The 24,447-nt window shown below is 40.2% G+C and overlaps 2 protein-coding genes across 4 annotated transcripts; both read right to left on the bottom strand.

Moving 5' to 3' along the window:
- Positions 1–396: 396 nt before the first annotated feature.
- On the bottom strand, positions 397–18,379 carry atf7a (activating transcription factor 7a). Of its 3 annotated transcripts, none has more exons than XM_039800171.1 (12): positions 18,290–18,379; positions 13,095–13,166; positions 9,770–9,866; positions 9,428–9,540; positions 8,822–8,986; positions 8,579–8,727; positions 7,971–8,064; positions 7,743–7,862; positions 5,248–5,397; positions 4,770–4,958; positions 4,164–4,269; positions 397–3,951 (listed from the first exon to the last, which is right to left on the bottom strand). In XM_039800171.1, the coding sequence occupies exons 2-12, from the start codon at positions 13,140–13,142 to the stop codon at positions 3,719–3,721; spliced, it is 1,464 nt and encodes a 487-aa protein (XP_039656105.1). In that variant the 5' UTR covers positions 13,143–13,166; positions 18,290–18,379; the 3' UTR covers positions 397–3,718. The 3 variants fall into 3 exon arrangements, with proteins under 3 accessions (XP_039656105.1, XP_039656104.1, XP_039656106.1); XM_039800170.1 differs by having other exon boundaries at positions 13,095–13,229; positions 18,290–18,341; XM_039800172.1 differs by lacking the exon at positions 13,095–13,166 and having other exon boundaries at positions 18,290–18,333.
- Positions 18,380–21,016: 2,637 nt separating this feature from the next.
- On the bottom strand, positions 21,017–23,877 carry asb8 (ankyrin repeat and SOCS box containing 8). Its single transcript, XM_039800173.1, has 3 exons — positions 23,804–23,877; positions 23,606–23,710; positions 21,017–23,101 (listed from the first exon to the last, which is right to left on the bottom strand). The coding sequence occupies exons 2-3, from the start codon at positions 23,690–23,692 to the stop codon at positions 22,466–22,468; spliced, it is 723 nt and encodes a 240-aa protein (XP_039656107.1). The 5' UTR covers positions 23,693–23,710; positions 23,804–23,877; the 3' UTR covers positions 21,017–22,465.
- Between the last annotated feature and the right edge of the window lie 570 nt (positions 23,878–24,447).

Below are 24,447 nucleotides of genomic sequence, written 5' to 3' on the forward strand. Positions count from 1 at the left end.
TGAGGACAACATGCTTCTAAGCAAACTTGACATAAAAGCATAATTGTAGGCTACTGTGTCACTTCTGTGCCGTTCCAAAAGTACTTGACAAAACATCCAAGTTAAAAGCAGGTCCAAAGCAGGGACTTAAAAAATACTAAGGTCACGAGATGAGCCTCTAAATACACACCACACCTTCCAGGAAAATGTAATATATTTTAAAGTTAAATGCTTGATTATATCTTCTGGAAATGTTATTTCCCAACAAGGTCAAAATGCTGTTTCAAAGCCTTCCTCCACACTACCAGGAATAAAATCCTAGATACTGAGTGATTTATCTATTTCGGTTTTGGTCCAAAAGTAGTCCAGTTTAAACATTTGAGGGTTAAACAAAACTAGAATCAGTCTATACAATACTCACGATGTTTAAATTTTTAATTGCAGAATATAACCTCAGGCTGCTACATGCCCCAAAGCCTCCAGAAAAATATGGAGGACACGACCTCAGAGTCCTCAATAGTAGCTACGGCCGTGCTTCAAAGAAAGTTGAAGAATTATAGAATGTACTTTAAAAGTACATGAAACAAATATTCAAGTACAGAAACCAGAGTACTTATAATGAGTTATTTTTGCTCTTCTCTACACAGTCATTAGTAACAACACAATCATGTCAGTCAATGACTGAAGGGGGAGGGAACACTGGGTACAGACAGCTATGAACAAAGCAGGCAGTACAATGTCCTTACATACAGTATATTCTCTCATATTCAAATACACTGCCTTTCATACCACATTTTACCAAAAACTGACTAACTCCAGTTATGTAAGATTACAGCAAATTTACATAAAACAACTTTTTGTCATCGTGAATCTAAACTGACAACAAACAAACCAAACTTTATAAATGTTCATTAAGATGTAGTTACTTTAATTAAAACTGCAGCACTGTAAGTGTTCATAGTATTCCACTTCGACATGCATGGAAAAGTAAATATATTCATATAGTACAGATATGTACAATACAAAGACAATTTTTGAAATCATCAGTCCAACATTGGGAGTGTGAGCCACTGTGAGTTAGTATTAATATACTATGTGCAACTTTCATTGTTGCATTTTTCATTAAATCGCTCACAATTCTAGGTAATAATAATATGCCAAAGACTGTAATGACAATTGTTAGTTGACCAATTAAAAAAATAAGTTAATAGGACAGTGAAAAGACATGACCAAATTCATCTTTAAAGATATACCGTAACAAAGGGGATAAATTCACTTTTTGAAAAAGGACTCATGACATTTTTCTGTAAAGAAACCAAAGCTAAAAATAAATCTGTGTGTTAAAGAAATTAGTTTCTATATTCATCAGTACAATCAAAAAGTGATATGACAAAGGTTGTTTAGTGCTGAAAATAGCACACAACAACAGAAAACAAATGACAAAAAGGTGCCAATGACATGAAATACATGAAAGCTAAATATAGTTTGACTTTTCGTTTCATATGAACAATCGTCTATAAGGGACTGCCAAATATAGCGCCAGCTCCAAAGTACAACAAAATGCCGGGGTCGCCATTGGAACTGAAGGACAAGAGGTTCAGTCAAAGGTGAAAGGTTTTAAAGTTGCTGAGCAAATTCCCATTTAGGTATACAGTACAGATAGGAGAAAATATGATTATTTGTTTTTAAAGGATCCGATATCTCTGAAAAAGACCAGAGGACAAGAGAACTGCAAAACTTTAAATGAACAGAAATACAAAGCAACAATAAACTTGCATTATTTTAGTGCATAAAACATGTCCTTGTGGTAATGGACAGATATCTTATTTTTGAAATAGAACATCTTGCAAATATATGATCATATCAGGCAAGTGAAGGGAGAAACATATACAGGAAGAAAACAAGAAAAGCAAACCGCTTGTTTAGGTGTTGTTATGTAAAAATACATAAAATTGGTAAAATAGTCTTGGTAATATCTATCTTGGTAATATCTTGGTAGGATTTCTAAAGAACTGGAGCCATTCAGAAACTTTTTCCACCCTCAAATGTATTATTATTATTATTATTTACCAGTAAAGATGTCTTTGCTGTGTCTCTCCACCAGATGACAGACAAGTATTGGATCATTGTATGTCACTGAGAAGAGACCAATGGTTAAATCAACCATTTCATTTTAAAGGCTTTGAAGAATCTTCAACAAGTAAATAGTTTGTTCCTCATTGGTTGTTTTTCATTTGATGAAATAAACAAATCATGTCAAATATATTATTCTAAGGCTCCATTGTTTTTCAAATGAGCAAAACTGTGTTTTTTGGGGGATATCGGAGGCACCAATGTGATCTTAAGGCAAAAATGATCAGACACTGTGTGTGAGACTGAGTGTAAGTGCAAGTAACAAGCAGTGATATACTATAGATTGTGTCACTGTGACCTCTGAGTCACAACATAACAGAACTGCCCCCAGAACAAGTACAAGGTGGTCTTTGGAGATTCAGATATCTGATTTGTGGTCATTATGGCTTAGTTTAGGTTTGGTAAAGAGCAGAGAGACCAAGGGGTTCATCGCACTTCCAACGAGCAGCAAGGATGTGCAACCATCCTGAGAAGTGTGAAATAGCAGTTACAGTGAGTCCAGGGCCCACACAGAGAAACACAGTCACTAGAATAGTTTCATATAAAATAGAAAAAGCATCCAATTACAAACCAACAAACAGCAAAACTGTTTAAAGGAAAGTGAGGAGGAGGAGGGGAGAGGCTGAATTCCCTTCAGGTCAAAACAAAATTGCTCGAACAAACTACTTTTAAGGTAATACACTGTCGATCCAACGTATTTTGGTTCTGTGGACTAATCTGGGAGGATGTGCCAATTCATTTTTAAAAGTATAGCTGCACATAGCTGTATCAAGAACATAACACCCTAATAGAAAAAGTCACATGCTAACAATCCAGCTATTAACGTATCAGATCAGGAGTAGGCAAACTGCTATGTTCTGATGTATATAAATATATACGCACAGAGTTTATCACACACACAGTTTATTAATTTTATCATAAATGGGAGTAATTGAGGTAAGGTTTTTGGGTCCATGATGAGATCGCCTTGAGGTTGAACCATTTACAAAAGGTTTGAGTGAGTATTTGAGATCTGAGTCACTGACGTCTAGACAACTACTGCATCTTTGGAGCTAAGGATGTATAGGGACGTATGCTGTGACGGCATGAGTGGGTGTGTACATGGCTAAAAAGTTGTGGAGCACAAGGCACTATTCCCTGCTGAAAACAGTGTAAAGCCCTGTGTATTGTTTGGTATGTGATTTGATCGAGAATGTTTATGCGCACGTTTGTGCAAACTGTTTATTACGGCAGTACACTCAGAGTGATGCAGTCCTACAGTCCAATGAAGAGTCATTTTGACTGAGGGTGGGTGGAGAGATGAGTAGGGAAGCACAGAGGGGGAACGATGATGGGAGGTTGGAGTCCAGCCCCTGTAGTCTATGGCAAAGTGAACAGGAAGCTCTCTCAAAAGTCTCAGTCCATTCCCAGAAGGCTGCTGCTGAGCTCCAGGCCACAGCATGATGGCTCCACAGGAGGGTCAGAGAGAGCAGAGGAGCACAGTGAGGGGGGAAGATGGGAAATTTGCACTTCTAGATTGAGGAAAGTTGGGAGGGGAGGTCCGCTGCTCCTTTTTACCCCTGGGTGTCGAATGTGAGCCAAGTCTGGGCCGGGGTGGCATCGCTCATCATCTGGCAGCAGATTGAGACTGTGCAGCCATGATAATGTGAGAGGATCCACTCTCAGCCCTCTGATGCTGGCCCATTCCTGCCAGCACAGACATAGCCATGGCCTCAGCTGCTGCCCTTGAGCTCAGGCCGTTGTGCCCTGCAGAGGGGCTGTGCGCCAAAGAGCTGTGCTGGATCACTGGGGCAGGGGAACCTGAAGGCTGTGAGGTGTCTTTCATGCTCTCTTCTGCAGCTACACAGAAGAAAAAAAGGACACAATTACAGATGTATACTTAAACTGGCAAAAGCATTTCACTTTTAAGCTTTAAGACAATCCCTACCAGCTTTACTGAAAAGCTACACACATTATCTTTGTTGTTTAGCAGTTGCACCATTTAAGAATTATGTCCCGGATAAGTTGACGATACTAGGTGAGTAGCATGGCATCATTTTAAAAAGGTTCACCTAAATAGGCAGTCTTCTTCTGTAGGGTGGTCACAGGACAGTCCTTGTGGGCCAGCAGCAGCTGCTTTAAATGAGCCACCTCGTTCCGCAACAGAGACACTTCATTCTGAGGAATCAAAAAAATAAGGACTTACACTTTTCAGAATTCACATATAGTTGGACATACAGTTCACCCCAAAAAAAAATAAAAATAAAAAACGGAAAATTATCACTAACACTGGGTCATATTATTCAAAACAGAGAAACTTTGCACATTTTTCAGCTAAGAAATGCTGTTAAGGGGTAAGCAGTCTGATTTCCACTACAGTACAGCTGGCAGTGGAGAAGTGGTCATGCAGTGTAAAAAACCAACCTAAAACCACAAAATAACACAATAAAGATATGAAACAAGTTGTAATGAGTCCCACGGTTTCAAGTCCTCTAACTTTAACCATTTGAAAAATGACCTTATAAACTGATGGAAAACACCTCACAAACTACCACGACGTGTTGAAAGCCTGCCCTGTGCACAGTGAGTGTGACCATGCATGCACTAACACAGGCCTCCCACAAACCACATTTCATCACTTCATCCCTCCCCCATCCACCCACTCCAGGCCCACTCACAGACAGTGAGACGTTCAGGTTGCAGAGCTCCTCAGCCTTCTTCTCTAGGGAGCTGACCCACAGTTTGCGTTTCTGTCTGCAGCGCGATGCAGCGGCCCGATTCCTCTCAAGGAAGCGCTGCCTTCGCTCATCTGGGTCATCTTCTGCTGTCCGCCGCCGACGCCCACCTGTAGGCTGTGCTGGAGATACCTAGAGGGGGAACAGGGTAAAGGGTAAGAAGGAAACAGAGAGACAGGGGAGGCCGGGTGGAAGAAATACAAGAAAAAAAGGGAAGTTTGAGTCATAGCTTCATTATTTTAGTCAGAGCACATTATAGTCATCTCACCACAAGACGTACAGCCCAAGTTTCTAGTGATAAGCTATACATCATGCAAGGTTTATCTCAGTTACTTTTGGACATTTATTAGATTTTGACATTTATATTGGACCTGAAAATCATGTTACAGTCAGATCCTTGACTATAGACAACACAGTGTACCTGAGGTTGTGCAGGTGATGGAGCATCTGGATGTTGGACAAGCAGCTGGCTCTGCTCTGCCCTCTGAGGTATCATGGGGCTGCCGCCCATGGACATGACCCCCATGCTGTATCCTGACGGGCTCTGCTGGGACAGCGCAGCCTTCAGACGCTACAGGGGAACAATGATATGGCCAACATCAATAACAAGCACAGGAATTGGAATACAAAGCCCAAACCAACAGTATAAAGGGTATAGTATGTAAGTATAAAAGAAAAAGGCTTTATCACTGGCAAAGAAAAGGCAAAGAAAGAAGAAACACAGCAGGTCAGATTCAATAGCACTACTTTTTTGTATTTTATGTCATCATTTGCATACACCGCACAATCATAGCAATCCCAATCTACATAGACTGTACTAAGTTGACTCCATGTTAACCCATCAACTCATTTACAATATCAGGAAAAATAACTTGGCCTAAAGCTTAGTTACTAATCTTCAATACAGCCTAAAGTAAGTTCTTGATCACACCTGTGCACCAGATACACTTTGGGATGAAAGCTGATTTATCTCTAGTGACACATTTTTGTGCTGCTGCTCAGTTACACATTTTACATGCAATACATCTGTGTTACGCTAGATCTCTGATGTTTTTTATAACATATTTAAATAAGCAGCAGGTTGTAGCGCTCTTTTCCTCAAGAAAGTTAAAAAGTACTCTAATTCTGCAGACATCTGAGCCCATGTTGACCTGAAAGTGTCACACAGTTCCAGCCTGTTTTTAGCAGAAATTCATGTGTAATCCTGTTTTCAACCCTTTTGTACTTGTGGCAGTGAAGGCATCCAACTGGTCAAGGCAGCATTTTGACAATAATTATTTGGTAGTAACACATGGCTGTCCGAAATCACTCCCTGCATACTGCATAGTGCACTATATTTACTGTCCATTATTTTATTTGAGGGTCTGAGTGTGTAAATGTTAGGGGATGCACGATTCAGAAAATGTCACGATTAGATTTTCAGGCTCAAGATTTGATTCAAAAACGATTGTTGATTAAAAAAAAAAAAGATCAAGATTTGATTCAAAAACGATTGTTGATTAAAAAAAAAAAATATTCATAGTAGGTAAATGTAGTTACTTTTCCAATGTGATTGCAGTAGAGATACAATTAAAAAAATAATAATTAATTGATTTTTGAAATTCTATGAATCGATTTTGAATCGGTAGACCTTGAATCGCGATTTGAATGTTAATCAATTTTTTTGCACACCCCCTAGCAAATGTATGCACTTAAATATAATAATTATAAGTTTGGGATAAGTTGTTTGAATTGAATAGTGCCCTCCAAAATTTTCCACAAAAAAGTAGCATCAATGGCATGTATACTACTTTCTGTAAACAATCCCACGATGCAATGCGCCACATTTTACAGATGCAAAACTTACTTTTATGTGACACTTGTCAGTGATAAGTAGGTGTACAAAATCTCAATTTACTGCTTACTAGAGTAAACTGATTATTATAAGGACTTATGTGCCAACAGGATTTGGAAAAACTTATCCATGCTTTTATCTTCATTAGACTTGACTACTGCAACGGTGTCTTTACAGGTATAACTAAAAAGTCTATTAAACAGCTGCAGCTGATTCAGAACACTGCTGCACGAGTCCTTAACCAACACCAAGAAAATAGATCACATCACTCCAGTTCTGAAGTCCTTACACTGGCTTCCTGTGCACCAAAGAATAGATTTCAAAATGCTCATGTTAGTTTATAAGTCACTAAACGGTTTAGGACCAATTTACCTTGGATTACCAGGGACAGGTCTGCTTGCCATCCCCAGAGTCGGAACAAAAAAGGGGGAAGCTGCGTTCAGCTTCTATGGTCCATACATCTGGAACAAACTACCGCTAAACTGTAGGTTGGCACCTAATCTCAGCTCTTTTAAATCAAGGCTGAAGACCTTTCTTTTTAACACTGCCTTTTCTTAATTCTTATTTTTTTTTTTCTTCCATATTATTAGTTTTTTATCGGTTACCAATTTGTATGAATTTTTGACTGTGTCTTTATGTCTTGTGTAAAGCACTTTGAATTGCATTGCTGCTGAACTGTGCTATACAAATAAAATGACCTTGCCTTGCCTATATAGGGAGTAGTGACTGAGTGAGCCCATGTCCATGTGTCTGACTGTGCCCACAAAACATTCTGCACACCAACAAAACTACTCTAAGTGAATACTTTGTGCATGTTGTAATACTGTAAACAATGACCACACTAACTCAGTCTCATCTGAAATACAGTTGGAACGTGGAATCCTTACGTAGAGCTCTGTGTGTACTTTGCAGTATCATAGAATCAGGAACAATTGTGTTGTAAGGGTTAAATAAACAAGTAGCTGCAGTAAAAAGTCATATGATGAACAAACTAAGCCAGTGCAGAGGAAGGCTGGAGGGTGAAGATGGAGACAAAAAGAACAGATAAAGAGATAAAAATAGAGAGCTAATCTAGTGCTGACCATCTTGGCCTCTGAGTGGATGCTGTAGCCAGAGGGGGAGTTAGAGCCGCTGCTGCTGCCTCCCAGAGGAGGCCCGGGGATCCCAGGAATGTTGGGTACCATGCACATGGGTCGGGCCAGCTGGAGACCAGATAAGATGCACAAATATACATGTATTAACAACTTCAACTAACTTCTCTTAGCTATAAAAATGAAATACAACATGTTAAGACTGCTGGTCTGGCTTACATTGATGACAGAGGGCATATGTACTGGACCAGGGAGCACAGGCACTGCCTGACCAGAGGGAAGCATCATCATGGGGTAGTGGCTGGTTGGCGAACTAGACAGACAGGAAGTTAAGTCATTTTGTATAAATTACAATTTTATACAACAACGTTTCTGTAAACATAACAACTATTACCATCAAGGAAAAAAAATTCCACTTCAACCCCACCAAATAATCCAAACTTACATCCATCATTACTCATCCAAGCTGTGCATAAAAAGACTGCTCAAACCCAGAGATGTATATCAAATTTCAAAAAGATACAACATATGTCAGGTTAATGACAGGGAAATGTATTAACGTTGCACAAAACAACTAACATATTTAAACTTGTGCAGCCACAAAAAAAAAAAAACATAATGGCATCTTGAGTTTGAAAGGTTTACTCATAAGCATCATATACAGTAGGTTCAACATAGTGTTGGAACCAGCACATCTAGAATCTGGGAAATGTGGACTGTATGTGGAAAATGTGTTTTTAAAAAAAAAAAGCTTAAAAGCTACTTAAGGCAAATCAGGGTCAAAGCGGTCATCAGAGCTCATTAACAGGATGTTGAACATTACTCACCACAGAGTACGATTGGAAGGTGGTGTCTGTGTGATGACAGAGGTGGGTGACGGCATGGTGGGCTGAAGGGCATCAAAGCCCAAGTGTAGTGGGAGGGAACCTGGACGCACAATAGTCGGGGTGGGGGCTGAACTCCTGGGTGGTGTGTCCTGGGAGAATAGCGATGAGGTAAGTACATCATTTAAGGATCCACCCCCCTCTCTATACACTCACGCAAACCCCGCTCCTCCCATTCTGTCCTACCTTCCCTTTAACCAGAGGCTCGATGCTGTTTTCTGAATCTTCAGAGAAAGATTCAGGGCTGCTTGGTGGCGAGGAGTCGACCTCTACAGGTGCCTCTTCTTTCACCTTCACGTCTGATGATGCCTGCACGCTCATGTCCACAGCCACAGAGTTAGGAGCGGGGAGCTGAGAAGGACAGAGACAGTGAAAGAGAGACAAAGAGTGTAAGTTCACATGACTTATCAAAGATACTACTAGACTACAGTACATTAAAAAGGGAAGCTGGTATTTATCACACAAACCAAACAACCACAGCATTAGTTAACACTATTTTAGGCGCACTAAACACACACTGACCAATTTTAATGAAATCATCGTAACAAGCTGTTGCATTAGTTTCAATTATGATGATTACACAGACAAAGTGCACAAAGCAGGAATTTCTGCAAGCAATCATTTTTGACTACATTAAAAAGAAGGTAAAAACATAATCTTTCATTGTGTGGGAGTCTTGTAGGAAATTCCGTTAGTTTCTGTAAATAATAAAAAATACATAAAAAGGCATAAACACATGCATGCACAATGATGAAAACATTGTCAAAATCATCATCCCCAAGCATTTCTTACAGAGTTTTTTGCTCTCTTGTCATCATCGTCTTGTTCGAAGGAGGTGGCCAGCTCATTGAACAGACCAACCTCCTCGCAGTTCTTTAGGAAGCGGGTGGGAGTAGGTGTCTGGTCTGGTAAAGGGAATGAACAGAGACAACTATTCAAAGCAACATTTTCACACGTAGTTCACACAGCATTGACTATAGAAACCCATGTCATAAATGTGTCTTTGGAGCTGCTTTTCTTGAGATTGTAGTGTTAGAACACGCTGACGCTGAGGTATGCAAAAACAGTCTTCAGCTGAGTGTAAAGAGGAAGAGGTACGCTTTGCGTTTGTCTCCAAGGCAAACAGTACACTACCTGCAATGATGACAGAGTCTGTCCTGGCTGGTCCAAATTTCAGTGTCATCTCATGCTTGTGTTTGTGTACAGCCAAGTGGTCCTCATTGGTAAATCTCTGGAACAAATGAACAAGAAGAAAGAGGAAAGATAAGTACATCATATAAAGCAGCCTACCGGTAATTGTCAACTTATTCTGGTGACTTGAGGAAATAGCCTATTAATTCAGATATCATATTGCATTAATCACATACAGATGATCTCTTGGAGATGTAGCCAAACACATGCAGCCTATACTGTATACATGATGTGACAAACCATAAAGAGCACTGTATCTGTGGTGTACAATTCCTTATGTCTAAAAGCCCTAAATGGGCCCATTATAGCCACATGACATGGGCTCAAATATCTTTACACAAACTAGAGTTATCTAGAAAAGGGCTTGTATGGATGAGACCTGAAATGACTTTAACAACAGGGAATGAATGCATGAATGAATGAATTGCAAGAGCAATGGTTAAAAAATGTCAAATTGATGAAGTATGAATACTGTGGCATGGCCAAAAGCAAATGAGCTAACACATCACAGCAGAAGATGCAAATGCAACTGGTTTACACAAGAGAACCCGTTGTTGTCAAGCTAGTCAGTGTATAAAACATGTGGATTCTGCAAAGTGAGTATCAGTAAAGCTCTATATTAGCCTTTGCTCTGTTATTTCCTATCAGGTATCTAGAGTGGAAGCTACAGGAGATCTGGCACTGGCAAAGCAGAGCTTTAGTAGAGAGCACCAACAGCTGACCAACTTCTTCTTTGGAAAAGTGGCGAGGTGAATCAGTCAGAGACGTAGGAAGAATAATCTTGGCTTTGGTACCAGCCAATTCACCATTCGCAGCAGCCTATTTTGGGGACTGTGTTGCAGTTACGAGTTCAGACGTGAGAGAGTGAAGTGGAAACACAGTCAAGTGTCAGGGGGCTTATTTTAGCCCTACCAGGCAGCATCACCAATACAACTACATGTCTCATTTGTCTCTTTCCTCTGAACAAGGCGGCTGGAACTTGCAGAGGAAACTATCTCCAACTAATCTTCCTCTATGAGATACTGGCAGCTAGGATAACCCCCCCCCCACACACACACACACACACACAGTATATACTGGGCATCATATAATGGGGTGTTGTTGTTGTTGTTGTTGTTAACTTGGTAAAAGGAAAACCCCGAGCAAAGCCAGGAGTCAATCATCCTCGTTCTATTATGGGTATGATTCAGACTTTCCTGGTAGACAACTGTTGCTTGTAAAGGGCAGAAGTAAAACGGCATTTGGACATAAGGCGCTTGTAACATTAAGGATGTTCTGTGTGTCTAAATGTACACAAATAAATATTATCAAAGATGATAAAAATAAATGCAGCGCATTTCTAAGCTTCATAACAATTTGTATGTAATGATACTTAAACTGGTATAATATGTAAGTTATAAAATCAAGGTTCAATCAACCTTGATATGTTTTGAAACCAAAAGTTTTCAATCAAACACATGTTCAATTGTTTTTGATCATATAGCATGTGTGTGTGTAACAAACAGAGTGGACATTGTAATGTCCCCATTGGGGAGCAATAGAAAGTATAAAAATAAATAAATAAAATAAAAATCCATTTCTTGTTTGGCTGCTTGTGTCTAGACAATATTTAAAGCTGGACTAATCAATATTTTTACATTACCCATGGATCAAAAAATGAATGGGTGTAATTTGAAATGGGTCACTCGTTGGTTCAGTCCCACTGCTCTCGTCAACCCTGATTCCAGCTGCAGTATGCAGCTTTTATTCAGCACAAAATCCACTGTGCGCCACCTGGCCAGCGCCAAACTGCAGACACACAAAGTTTGCAATGACTTTGAACATAGTGGAGCATTTAGCAGCTACAGAGCCAGATATTTCCCTCAGGATTTGACAAAGACCAAAACAGACGGGCACCCGGATAGCTCAGTTGGTAGAGCGTGCGCCAATATATAGAGGTTTACTCCTCGACACAGCGGGCCCGGGTTCGACTCCGACCTGCGGCCCTTTGCTGCATGTCATTCCCCCCCTCTCTCCCCTTTCATGTCTTCAGCTGTCCTGTAAAAATAAAGGCTGAAAAATCCCCCAAAAATAATTAAAAGACCAAAACAGAGAATATTGTGAGAGTGAATATTAGATTTACATTTGTCACATGTCCAGAAACAGGACTCCAAATGAATGATAATGTTGCTCTGTGTAAAAAGGCAACGGTTTGCCAACATGTTCACCATGAAATTGATGCCACAGCTATAGACCCGCACTGTCAACGTCACTTTGCCTTGAAAAGCTTCAATGTGATTCTGTTGTTTTAACTGCCAACTAAATTAATAATGATATCTACGAATTAAATATGCAGAGTATTTACATCCCAGAAACATGTCAAAGGAAAGTTTAAATGTTCAGGGAAGGGGTCCCTAGGTGTCCATAATGTTCTGAGATGAGAATAACCAAACAAATCATCATTTATTTATCCAACGCACGCATGTTTAACTGCCTTACAGGCCTGTTGTTCAAACCGCAAATCCCATGTACAACAGAACACTTCTGATCAGATAATGGAAGACGGCTTGTGAATCTCAAATGTTTCTTCCTCCAGACCCTAGGAGAGATAATTCATCACTAGCTCTTAGGATATCACACCCAAATGAACACAGGATCAGACAGCTAATTCAGCACAACATCAGACATGATGTTTCCTGTGTGGAATAACCATGAGTCCTAGAACACACTAATTTTCATTTGCTGTGATATCAGGCCAAGCCCCGACACTGCACCGCGTTACTGGCACGTGAGAGCACTATTGGCACTCAGCTGAGTCACTGCCGTGGCTCAAACCTGTGTCTGAAGGCGCTAGAAGTCAACAGTGACAGGTTGAAACAATAACTGTGCTGATTACTCACTGGAGCTTCCAGTGAGTCATTGCTGAAGGAGACAGCATTGTCTCACAAGACAGCATGTTAGCTAGAATGCTATCTGTGTGATGTTTATTAAGCGTGTTGCATAAATCACAACCAGTTAGCTTATTCTGGCAATGAGAACAAAGTGTGATGGTAGACCAGAAGTCTTTTCGGGGTTTTCAAGTTTTCTCATTGTATATACAGTTTGAAATCAAGTGTCTTTTCAAGTAAAATATATTTTCTCTTTTGCTTGCTTTTCTTTTAGAAGTAAAATGCATTCGATCATAAGTAGTTACAGTCAACTGCTGGAGAGTACTAATACAAGGGAAAAAAATACCCCACCACACACATGCACACACCTGAAACCCAGGGCGAGGACTGAGAAGACTTACCTGTCCACAGCCAGGAGCACTGCACACAAAAGGTCGGTCGTCCCCCATTTTTGCAAAGAGCTTGCAATGTAACTGCGTGAGAGGAGAAGAGGAGAACATTGCTGCGGCTTTTCTTGATTTGTGAAGTGGCAAATCCTGAAAACAACAAAACAGGGATGCTGTGGCTTGTAGTCTTTAGTCTGAGCAGGAAGCCGAATGCTATTTAAAAATAACCCTGGCAAGGAGAAAAACATGCACAGAGGCAGCGAGACGAAGTTTCCCTGGTGATACTTCCTTCACACAGGGGGGTTTCTGGTTGGCAAATGAGGAGCTGCTTACATGAGAGCACGACAGCTAACGTTAACACAAAGGCATCTCCCTCTCCTTCTGTCTCATTTTCCCTCACTTCCAATCCCTCCTTCTCCCATTACCACTCCCTCTCCTCACCTCTCTAGCACCTCCCAACCTTGTACCCTCTTGTGCCCCTCATTCAATCTCTCTCGGATTTAGCCGTTTCTCTCTGCGCAAAATCTCCGTTTCATTCATCTACATTGACTTCCAGCGAACTCTCATGTGAATCCACAGCACAAATATCTTGAAATTGGCACATTAACACTCATCTGACGCTGTACCTCACTTGTACTTGTTGTCCTGGTTAAATCCAACTTACATACATAGTATGACTGTAAATGTTTTCATACAATAATGTAAACTAGTGGTGGGTGACAGTCTCTGAGAAAAGAATTATTAATAGGTAGAAGCATTCATGTTCAGTCCAGGGAAAGACAACCTTTAAACTATTGTTATTATATCGTAACATCAAATAATACATACAATGAGTAACATCATTATATAAATATTATATTGATGGATCTCCCACATCTACCTTTGCTAGCTGGTTGCCTAGATGAATTACTATGAAAATGAATTAAAATAAATATTTAATATTAATTAAAGTAATAGTGCATGCTAACACTGCTGCTATAATAGGGCTGAGCAGTATGATCTAAAATGTACACCACAATACATTGTCACATTTAACTCTAAAACAATTATGTCCAAATACATCTCCTAGACTACATTCCCTTTTCATGTTGGCTCACTTCTGATTGATTACAGTAATGTCCAGTTTCAGTTTCTGAACTTTGAGCTAACTGGTCAGTTGAATTTCTGCCGAGATGTGACTGGTTGTTGTAGCTATTCTCATTTAGAATTCACACAATTTATTCATTAAAAACTGCAACGAGAGTTACTTTCAGTAGATAAAATATTTATCATGTCAGCAATTCCATAAATGAACTTCATTTTCCAGCCTTATTCTGTAATATTATTGGGGGGCTATTAACACAGATTAAATGTCTGTTAACACTTGAAAAACAGAGGCACATAAGGTTAGCAGCATTGCTGGACATTTGAATGCACTTTTCCGCAGATCTACAAACTAAATACTGTCTACATCCCTCTCTTCCTGAGTAATGCTATTGTCAAGAGTTAAATATGCACATGCTTATGTTTGGTTTCTCCTCCTGTTGCGCCTGAAGCTGAAGTGACAAAAACTAAAGCTGTGTGAGGCTCACTGCTTCCATCAGCTGTCTCCACAGAGGAGAGTAACACCCCCCCCCCCAACACACACACACACACACACACACACACACACACACACACACACACACACACACACACACACACACACCCAACTCCACCAAACCAAACCACCCTGTACTGTTCTGCACAGCTCAACAACACCCCATGTGAACACAAACTGTGAAGTTTAGAGAAATAACTTGGTTATTGAATTTAAATCAGGGAATTGGAGGGGAGTTGATGGCGATGACCAAGGGACATTAATGTTTCAGCACTCTCACTGGCCCAACGTGACGCCTGGCAGCTATTACACAACGCTGTCCCACTGAAAGTACAGCAACTACCAACATGCATCAAGGCCCTTGCTATGTATACAAGTACAAACCTTTCAATAAACAAAAGCCACTGACTACTGCAATACTCAATAAGGTTTCGCTATAACACGGTAATGTGTAGGGGTGGATGTTCAAACATATTTAATACTACACCTTCAAGATGATCCCCCTGCTAAACTTGTACTTTAATGATATGACAGCCGCTGTAATTCTGTGTTGTTTTGACTATAGCTATTCCACAGACCGGAAAGTTAAACATGTTTAGTATTGTAATATAACTGAGAGTTACTGACCACATTAACCTCTGTTGTACTACATGGATTGAGCATGTAGCCTAACATTATTGAGTGGGACAGATTATTCATTATGTTGGCGAGGCATAAATGTCTGAAAGTTTTCCCAGTGTTGAAGTCAGTATATTTTCCCCCTTCCTCCCTCCATTTCTCCCTCTGCTGAGGACTGCTGCCCCTGAGCCAACACATGATTACTGAAGCCTTGCGCTGGAATACGACGCTCTCCCATGATGCCGGGCCTGTAACAGGCCTAACCGTTGTGTCTCTCAGCTCCATGTCTTTATGGAGGAAAGGGGTCTGCATCGTGTTTGCAAGCAAAAGCACTGTCCCTCTCGGTGCAGATCAAAGGGCCGAAAAAGCAGGGCAGTCTGATTTCTTGCAGACCTCCCATGCTCTGGAGAAAGGCAACAGGTTGGTGCCAGGGCCCTCACAAAGTGCTTACAATACACTGAGTCTATTTGGGCAGAGATGTGTCTGCAAACGAGATACTCCATCTAGCTCGTTATACTGAGGGTGTGGACTGTGTGGGGAAATGTACACATCTGGCGTAAGGAATGGGAACAGATTTCCGAGTTTACATCTTACTAAAGACATGCTAGACATTAACTTGGCTGGCTGGCACCAACATGAAAAGTGGGACTTGGTTTTGTGGGAAGTCCACCATAGATTTCAGATGACAGGGGGAAATACCATTTGTTTTCATAGCTGCCCAAACCAATACCTTAACCTGATTTAAACAGATGTGTTATGGTCTTTTCTTCAGCATCTATTGCTCAACTTCATGGTAAGACAATCTATCTTGAAGGACATCTTTAAAAACTGCAGCTCTATCTTTCTATCTTCTCTGTTAGATTCACATAAATACAGAACTAAATGATGCAGTCAATTTACTAGTTTGACCGATATGTCTCACTGAGAATAAACTCAGAGTAATTCATGTGTTGACAGTGTAAGGTTCTACTGCACACAGTCAAATGCTCTGCTTCATGCAGACCTCAACTCTGTGAGACAATAAATCAGTCTGCTAGTTACATTAGTCCTGATGCACATCACTGATATTTATTACAGGCATGGATATCAAGTCCACCTATTTTCGCCTCCTTTCATCCAAGGTGACATGGAAGCAGTCAAAGTGCCCTAATTCCTGTACCTCTCATTGAGCTGCTGCCAAAGTCCTACCGTTAACTTGGATTTCTCCCACTCAGCAGGTGTAGGGGAACCAGTCCCAGCTATAATCAGCAGCAGCCATCCAGTGTTTGATGCAGCCTGCTAGGAAACTGACTAAACAAACTGTATTAATAGCTCGCGCTGCAGCCATGACTCTGGAATCTGAGGCTTGAATTGCCGAGGGTAGGGGAGACCCCGCAAAAAGAAAAAAGTAAAAGGAGAGGGAGAAAGTGAAATAGCGAAAGCCAGTCAGCGATTGATCAATTACGGGACCATAGATATTTACTGGATCACAGGTGTAAATGTGGGCTATGAGCTTTAAAGACCGTAGATCTCTAGGTTGTAGCTGGGTGTGTGTGTGTATTTATGCAAGCAAAGTGAACCCGAGATTTGGTAAATGGAACAAATGAAATCCTATATCCATGTCTGCATAACTAACAAGGCCTAAAAGCTAAATCCATGCCGAGCTAGCAGACAATGCAGGATGGACCCAGGGCAGTTTTCTAAAATTAAATCAGAAACACTATGCCAAGGTTATTCGTGGTCTGCAACTATTGTAAGCACAGCATTTTGGCTCTATAACAACATATTCAAAAGAAAAAGACCATTTGATGTTGTTGAGTTTCAAGTAGAGCCTGCACAGCCTATGGTGCTGTCAACAATTTTGCTAACTCCTTTATGGTTAACGCTCTATAGCATAGTCAGTCAAATGCTGTACAGTATGTATACATAGAAGCATACATGCTAAACTTTTATTTTGTGTGTAATGTGATAATGTTTAAATTGCAGCAAAAAGCATTTATGTTGCATAACTAGAGTGGGTCAAGATGTTTGGTTAGATAAAACAGGCTACAGTTTTCTCTGATGTAACTCTATGTGATGGAATGAGGTACAACTCTGCCAAAAACATGACCTACATTCCAAATGAAGGTGTTGACATGCATGGGGATGCGGATCCTGGGGCGTTTAACAGCTCAAATTGCAATACTATGGATATCATTATTACTTGAGACTTTGACTTCTTTAGAGGCTCTTCTTGCCCAGACCCAGATTATCATTACAGCATTTTTTACCGCCAAAAAACAGACAGGCAAATCTTTTAGTGGGGATTCAGGCATGTAAAATAGGTAAACGTCAAACTACAATCCCAAAATCCTGCGAACTTTAGTTCCTTCTTCCAGACAACGCCGACTGACGAAAAGTTTGTCTTTTTTTGCTTTCATTACTGTCTGGCGACGTACGGGCACACTTAGCCCTGCCTTTTCCCGTAACAAGACCGCCTTTTCTTTTCAGCAATTGGCTATAAGCACGTCAGTCAACCGTATCTAACGCATGCGACGCTTTGGACCCTGTCAATAACATCAGCTAGCTGATTCTGATTGGTTAGAAACCCGAAATCAACTTTTTGTATCCTCAAAAAACTAATGGCTAGCTGGTATGGCTAGCGTTAACAACAGGCCGAACGCACATTCAAAATGTGCAATAACAGCGCTATTACCAGTTTCAACGATGACAACAAACACACATCAACACTAATTTAATTATATTCGAAGTGAACTGGTTTATTTTAAAGGCATTACGGACAGTCAAACACTGTAAAAAGCTAGCAGTTAGTTGGTTAGCGGACTGACACTTGAGTGCAAAGCAAGACAGTGGGTCCGAATGAAACGTAACGTTGGCTGCCACACACAACACAGTTTTGGCAATTAAATAGAAGTGTAGTTTTAACATTAACAAACACTGAAAACTAGCGAGCCGATCGCTACTTTGTCATAGTTTAGTGTATTCGACATATCTATGGTAAATTTAAAGGGTAATAAAGTGTTTACAAACTCACCCTTGCGCCCCTGGCTCTCTGGCTCCCCTCTCCTCTCCTCTCCTCTCTCTTGGAATTTGACACTCCCCTTCGACGTCAAGTCATCGCGAGAATTCACCTCAGTTCTCGTAGCCACTTCCAGATCCATGGCTAGACCATATAGCTACTGTAATCCAGATGTCGAGAGTAGAGGTTTTTAGACACAATTTTAGTGAGTTTCTTTAGTCCTTTAATACCCTGTAACTCTTTCTAAATAGTATACCATATAGCAGCCATCAAAGTACATGATAATGACGTTTAATTACTAATCAGGTCACGGAATTTAACAGTTCGGATTTTAGTGTGACTCCAGATAGCCAGTTCTGCCTCTCTGAACACACACATACTTTTGAAAATATTCATAACATTTACAAACCATGCAGACAAATTACATACATACAACAAATAAATGGAAAGCCCATTTTATTAATTTTGTATCACTTTTTTTGGAGGCAATGCAAACATTTCAATGACATCAATCAACAAATGCCATATTCCATTAATTGAATGTAGCATGGCATTTGTTGATGTATAAAAGGGTATTCTGCTATAGAATACCCTTTTATACATTTAAATAATGTAACACTTTTTTTTAGGATTGAGACTGTGGCTTTCTTTATTATTAAAGAATACTGTTACCCCTCATTATAGCAAATTGTTCAAGATAATCACCAAATGCAACATTATCTCTATTAATTAGATGGGTGGGTGATATTTTAGCCTGTGACTGATGAAATGTGTCTCCCTAAAAAGCAGTTGAGTGCATATGAGAAAATGTGGAGTGATTAAGATACTGTATATTTAATATTTAATACATAAATTTAACTTTTTCTTAAGAGTTGTCATTGGGGGAGTTTTTACCTTATCCATATGAAGGGTAGTTCCAACACAGTGTCAGGTATGTGGAGTGATACTGTCCACGGAAGATGACTAATGTTAGTATGAAGTTACTTTTCTGCATTTTTCTAAAGTTTATTTTTTTTAAATAACATCCCTGTTTAAATTACTGTTGCATGATGTGTCACAATCCACATATAGTTGAAACAATTGTATGAACATTTAAAATGGGGGTCTTTTCCCCTCTTGCTGTGGTTTCCTTCCTGATATTCTCACCCTATTCTCTCTCCTTGGAAGTGAACGTCCTGACTGTCGCAGTACAAGGCAGAATGGTGTAGGCCAAAATATTATACATATATAGAAATAAAATATGCTGCAATGGTTTAATTTGAGATTATGCTAAATCAGCTCTTGTTGTATGTTTGAAATTGCAAGTATTAAAGACGAGGCACCTGATGTAATCCACAACGTATTGTTACGTAACATCACCATTTTTCTCCAATATACAAATCACACTAAACATCTTATTCAGGGCTGTTATTTATTTTTTAAGATACTTTTTGGGGGCTTTTCCGCCTTTAATCGATAGGACAGCTGGGCGAGAAAGAGGAGAGAGAGGGGGAAGACATGCAGGAAATCGTCACAGGTCGAACTCAAACCCTGGACATCTGCTTCGCGGCATAAGCCTCTCAGTATGTGCGCCTGCTCTACCCACTGGGCCAACCGGGCCACCATTCAGGGCTGTTTAAGGAGACGATGAATTCAGAGACAAGGCTAGAGAGACCTCCAGTGGATGATTTGAGAACTGAATGTGTTGAAGTTAATTTCCTTATTTTAAAGTAGGGGTCTTCAACGTTTTTTAAGCCAATGACCACTTAACTGAAAGAGAGATAGAGCAGGGACCCCCAATTACATACAGTATATTGTATAAAATTAAGTTGCATATTAAACTGAGCCTACCATAACGTGTAGGGCAGCCTAAAGCCTTTATACATACCTTTTTTGCATAGCAGACTAAGCTATTAACATAAAAATTGTTGGCATGATTTTATAAATCATGTTTTAATGTTAAACATACATGTGGCACAGTGAATGCTTGGATAAACTGTATCTATGGATGGCTATCTTAGTGACTACCTTACCTATTGGCCAGTAAGCAATGGGGATGTGCTAATAAGGCTTTGGATTCATGTTGAGACTTTAATTTTTGAAAAAAAACTTTCAAAAATTAACAATAATTTGGCAGCCCCCCTGTATTGACTCTGAGGACCCCCTGTTGAAGATCCCTGCTTTAAAGAGACCAATGTAATGTAACCACCTATTTCTTCACCATTTTAATGTTTTGCCAAAGCCACCACTATTTTTACAAAGTATATATATTTTTCACAGTGTGAAAATAAATCTAACAGTTTAGCTGTTATTAATCTTGCATATTACTTAAGATTTTAAATTTGGGTATATTTTCAGTGACAAAGCCGCATGGGTTTCTTTCATTGTGTCACAGGTAACGAGCTGCAGAAAGCATTGAGCACTGAAAAGTGGTTTTGTAATCAAAACAGGGAGACTTAACTACAGTGTATTAAAGGTGCAGGAGAAGCACAGGTGTAAATAGTTAAATGAATGATGGCTGCACTCCATTTAGGTTTGATTTTAGGGTCCTGTTGTCGTGCATTCCAGCTCACTGTCACTTACTGCGACACTTGAAAAGAACCGAGCCATTGATAATGTTATCAGTAACGCCTGTGCCATTCCTGCTCTGAGAAGTCAAAATGTCTGCTGTGAAAAAGGCCTATGCAAATAAAACCTTAATCTGATTTTAAACAACTTCATGAGTTCACCTTTTTTATGTGAAGAACAATGGAGAGAAGAAAATGAATGGAATATGAAGGCATTTACTTTCATTGACAAAGAAAAAAGCACTTTTGCAGGTGTACACAAGACGTGATCTAAGGGGTTACTTTTTATACAGCAGCAGAACAAGAAAAACAAAATCAAGCACAGAAATAGTCAATTTCCAGACATATGCCATAACAAATGTAAATACATTTTGCAAGCTTATTTAGTTAATTTTTTCAAGGAAAAAAAAATTGCAATCATGCCATTTCATGGATCTAACATTTAAACATTTCCTTTTAAATAAAGTATTTTTAAACATACGCTGCAACAGCATTGGACCAGCGAGCACCTTTGAAAACCCAAACGTTTGCAATTAAGACTGAAAAGAACCATTGTAAAAACAAAAAAAATGTATTCATCCTTGGCAACTGCATGTTGACATCACTTTCATCAGCATGGAACATTTTCAGAGGGCTAGATGGAGGCATAGATTAGTGTGCCTGGCACATTTTGTGAAACCAATGATAATATTCTGCAACATTTCCTTTCTTCTCCATAAAAAACAAAACAGTTCCCATCTGGCACAATCTTTTCTGTTCGGTTCAAGTGTATGCGTTTGTTTTTTGTTTTTCTTGGTATTGCAAAAATGATTGCATTGTGAGTTCACTGGGATGTCGTTGAGAGAAAGATGGCCACTCCAACTATCATACAAACACTACATAACATTTGTTCCTGAGCAGTACTTCAGGAACTATATCCTCTGAGAGAACAACCTGCATCATTAGACATTAGCCCTCATTCATAAACCTATATTCAATTTAAATCTAATCATACAATGAGGATACACTAGTTTTACCACTAAACTCAATATTTAGGATCTTCCTCATGTTCTGTGACAAAACCATATTTAATTGTATTTAATCTTTAAAAAGTATTGATATTAAATACTTGTAAATGTTGCATACAAGAAATTAATAATAAGCCCACTTAAAATTTCAAAGATGCACTGGCTCTTTGTGAACAGCTGGGTGATTGGACACAACTAGCTTCATGTAGGTCAATTCCTATGATGAAGCCTAACAACCCTGATGTTATAGTTTCTTTTCTGTACTGCATGCAGGGTGGGCTGAGAAAAGACATTTTTAACAGGCCAGACCAGAGTTACCAAAAAGTGCATACTCTTTAGCGGTTTATGTAACAATATAAACCCTGGACTGGTGCAGTCTTCTACCTACAACTGAAACTGATCAAATTTGCCAATCTTTACGGCTCATTTAGATGTTGTCCAACCACCAAAAAATAAAAAGACTTGGAGGGGGTTGAACATCTCTCCTGGGGCATAAATCTGTATTCAGCAAGGTTTGATAAATGAGGGCCACTGCCAGACAATTCAACGGAGACATGTCCTTGCCATTAAATGCTGTGTGATTAGCAGTCTATTAACCAGCCAGTGAGGTCGGAGAGCTCTTCAATGGTTTCATCACCTCAGTCTCTCAGCAGTAAATAGTCTTTGATAGTCTCTGGTAAAGGAAGCTCTTTCACAGCAGTGGGGAGGAACTGGACTCCAAGACTCTGACGGGTAGCACAGCGTGCCAAAGACCGAAGCGTGGGAGCCTGAGCCACCATGTTGGTCAGCTTTGCCAGCAGCTGGGGATCCTTACTCAGCTCCCTGGGAAGGGTGCCGTCAGCCCGTCGGATCTCAAACCGCCCTGCTGCCCGGCAAAGCAGCTCTAGGCACTCCTCTTCCTGTTCAGTACCCAGGCCCCGGGCCAAGAGGGCAACCAGTCGGGAGATAGGGGTCTGTCCCTTCAGGTTGGTCACATGGACCTGGGCTCCATAGTCTAAAAGCACTTTGACACTCTCCAGGTTGCCCTTCATTGCTGCCCAGCTCAAAGGCGTGTCATTGTTGTAGTCCCTGGCATTGGGACAGGCCCCACTCTCCAGCAGTGCCCTCACACACTCTGGGTTATCTTTGAAGGCGGCCCAGTGAAGTGGAGTGTCCTTGTTGCCATCCAGGGCGTTTGGCTGGGCCCCATACTCCAACAGCAGCTCCACGCAGCTCTCATCCTTCTCAGCTGCATAGTGCAGTGCTGTCCGGTTGTACCCATCCAAAGCATTCACCTAATAAGAAAATGTAATGTAAAGAGCAATGTTATGCTAAGGAGTTAACAACGCTTAATACGTCTTAGGCACATGGACTGTGCACTTCACGTTTTGGTTTAAGTATGTGCAGCAGTACAAAGTGCAAAAGGGCTGGCTGAAGTGGAATATAGATCAGAGGGTGTGATAGCTGGACACCAAAATAACACACAGACGGGCAAAGAGAATTTAAAGGTCAGGAAAATATCAAACTGTTGTAGCGCTGCTTGCACTGCCACAAAAACAGAGCCCTACAGTTACAGTTACAGTATCAGAAGTCAAAGCTTTTTTGAACACACCAAGAGGGAAGAGTTTTAAAAACTGCTCCCGTTCACACCTGCATGGATGTTCCATGTGATGGATTATCTATCACAAACAAGGTTCAACTCTCTGCAGGTTGACTTTCATATCATACAGGGGCTGTCTGGAAAGTAGTAAATTAATCTAAAGACTTGTGGTTGAGTGTAGGAGTCATTTATGACGTACCTCTGCGCCCTTCTCCAATAGCAGCTCCACACAGTCGGCATCAGCGACCATACAGGCACAGTGCAGGGGCTTAAGTGTGCCATGCATCCGGTTCACATCAGCTCCCTTAGGGCATACAGGAGATAAATTATGTTGATATAACTGATGACACAAAGAGATATATATTTTTAAGTCGGACTGGAAGATGCACAGGCTTACCTTTCGAATGAGATCCTCCACGTTGTCGTGGGGAAATGAGCGAATTGCTGCAATGGTGCGTATTCAGCCGTGCATTTATAAAATTTGAATGTTTTGCATGATGTACTTTCACAATATTTGTAGAGCTCATGTTACTGAGGACTGCGTACAATAGGCTACAAAGCACGCTTGAAACACATTTTTCAAGAAGTTGGGGTTAAAAGCTGTAAGACACAATGGAGATCCATGAACCTTAAAAAAAACTCAGAGTAAAACAATACTTAATTTAAAAAGTCCCTCAGGTTTTGGGTGATTAGCCCTTTCGTTATGTAGTGGAAGGGAGTGTGTGTTGTGCGACTATTTCCTTATTACATGCTTAACATAGAAATGCACTTATTTCTGCACAATTTCACCAGCAGATTCAAAATGTAGTGTTGCAAAGTTAGTGACTTTGCCCATTGTTTTGTTAATATTGTGACAGAAAAATAAGCACATACTGTAGAAACCTCTTTACAATTCATGTGTAATTAAATTTGCAGTACATAATCAGGTCTGCTTAGACAAGTTACATTGAATATTGGGAGTCTAGCGATATCTCCTTTTATTTTGGAGTTTGTTATTAGACAACCACTTTTTTAAATTCACATATGTCAAAATACCAAGAA

This window comes from Perca fluviatilis, chromosome 5, assembly GCF_010015445.1.
Source record: "Perca fluviatilis chromosome 5, GENO_Pfluv_1.0, whole genome shotgun sequence".
Classification (NCBI taxonomy): Eukaryota; Metazoa; Chordata; class Actinopteri; order Perciformes; family Percidae; genus Perca; species Perca fluviatilis.

Bases quoted from the DNA above. Each gene is read 5' to 3' on its own strand.
- atf7a (XM_039800170.1), bottom strand. From the start codon at position 13,193: ATGTTCTCCTCTTCTCCTCTCACGCAGTTACATTGCAAGCTCTTTGCA. The intron at 8,728-8,821 runs GTAGGACAGAAT...CTATTCTCCCAG, and splicing joins AGCCTCTGGTTAAAGGGAAG to GACACACCACCCAGGAGTTC. The intron at 4,270-4,769 runs GTGAGTGGGCCT...TTGATTCCTCAG, and splicing joins ACCTGAACGTCTCACTGTCT to AATGAAGTGTCTCTGTTGCG.
- asb8 (XM_039800173.1), bottom strand. From the start codon at position 23,692: ATGCATGGCACACTTAAGCCCCTGCACTGTGCCTGTATGGTCGCTGAT. The intron at 23,102-23,605 runs GTACGTCATAAA...TTTTCTTATTAG, and splicing joins TATTGGAGAAGGGCGCAGAG to GTGAATGCTTTGGATGGGTA.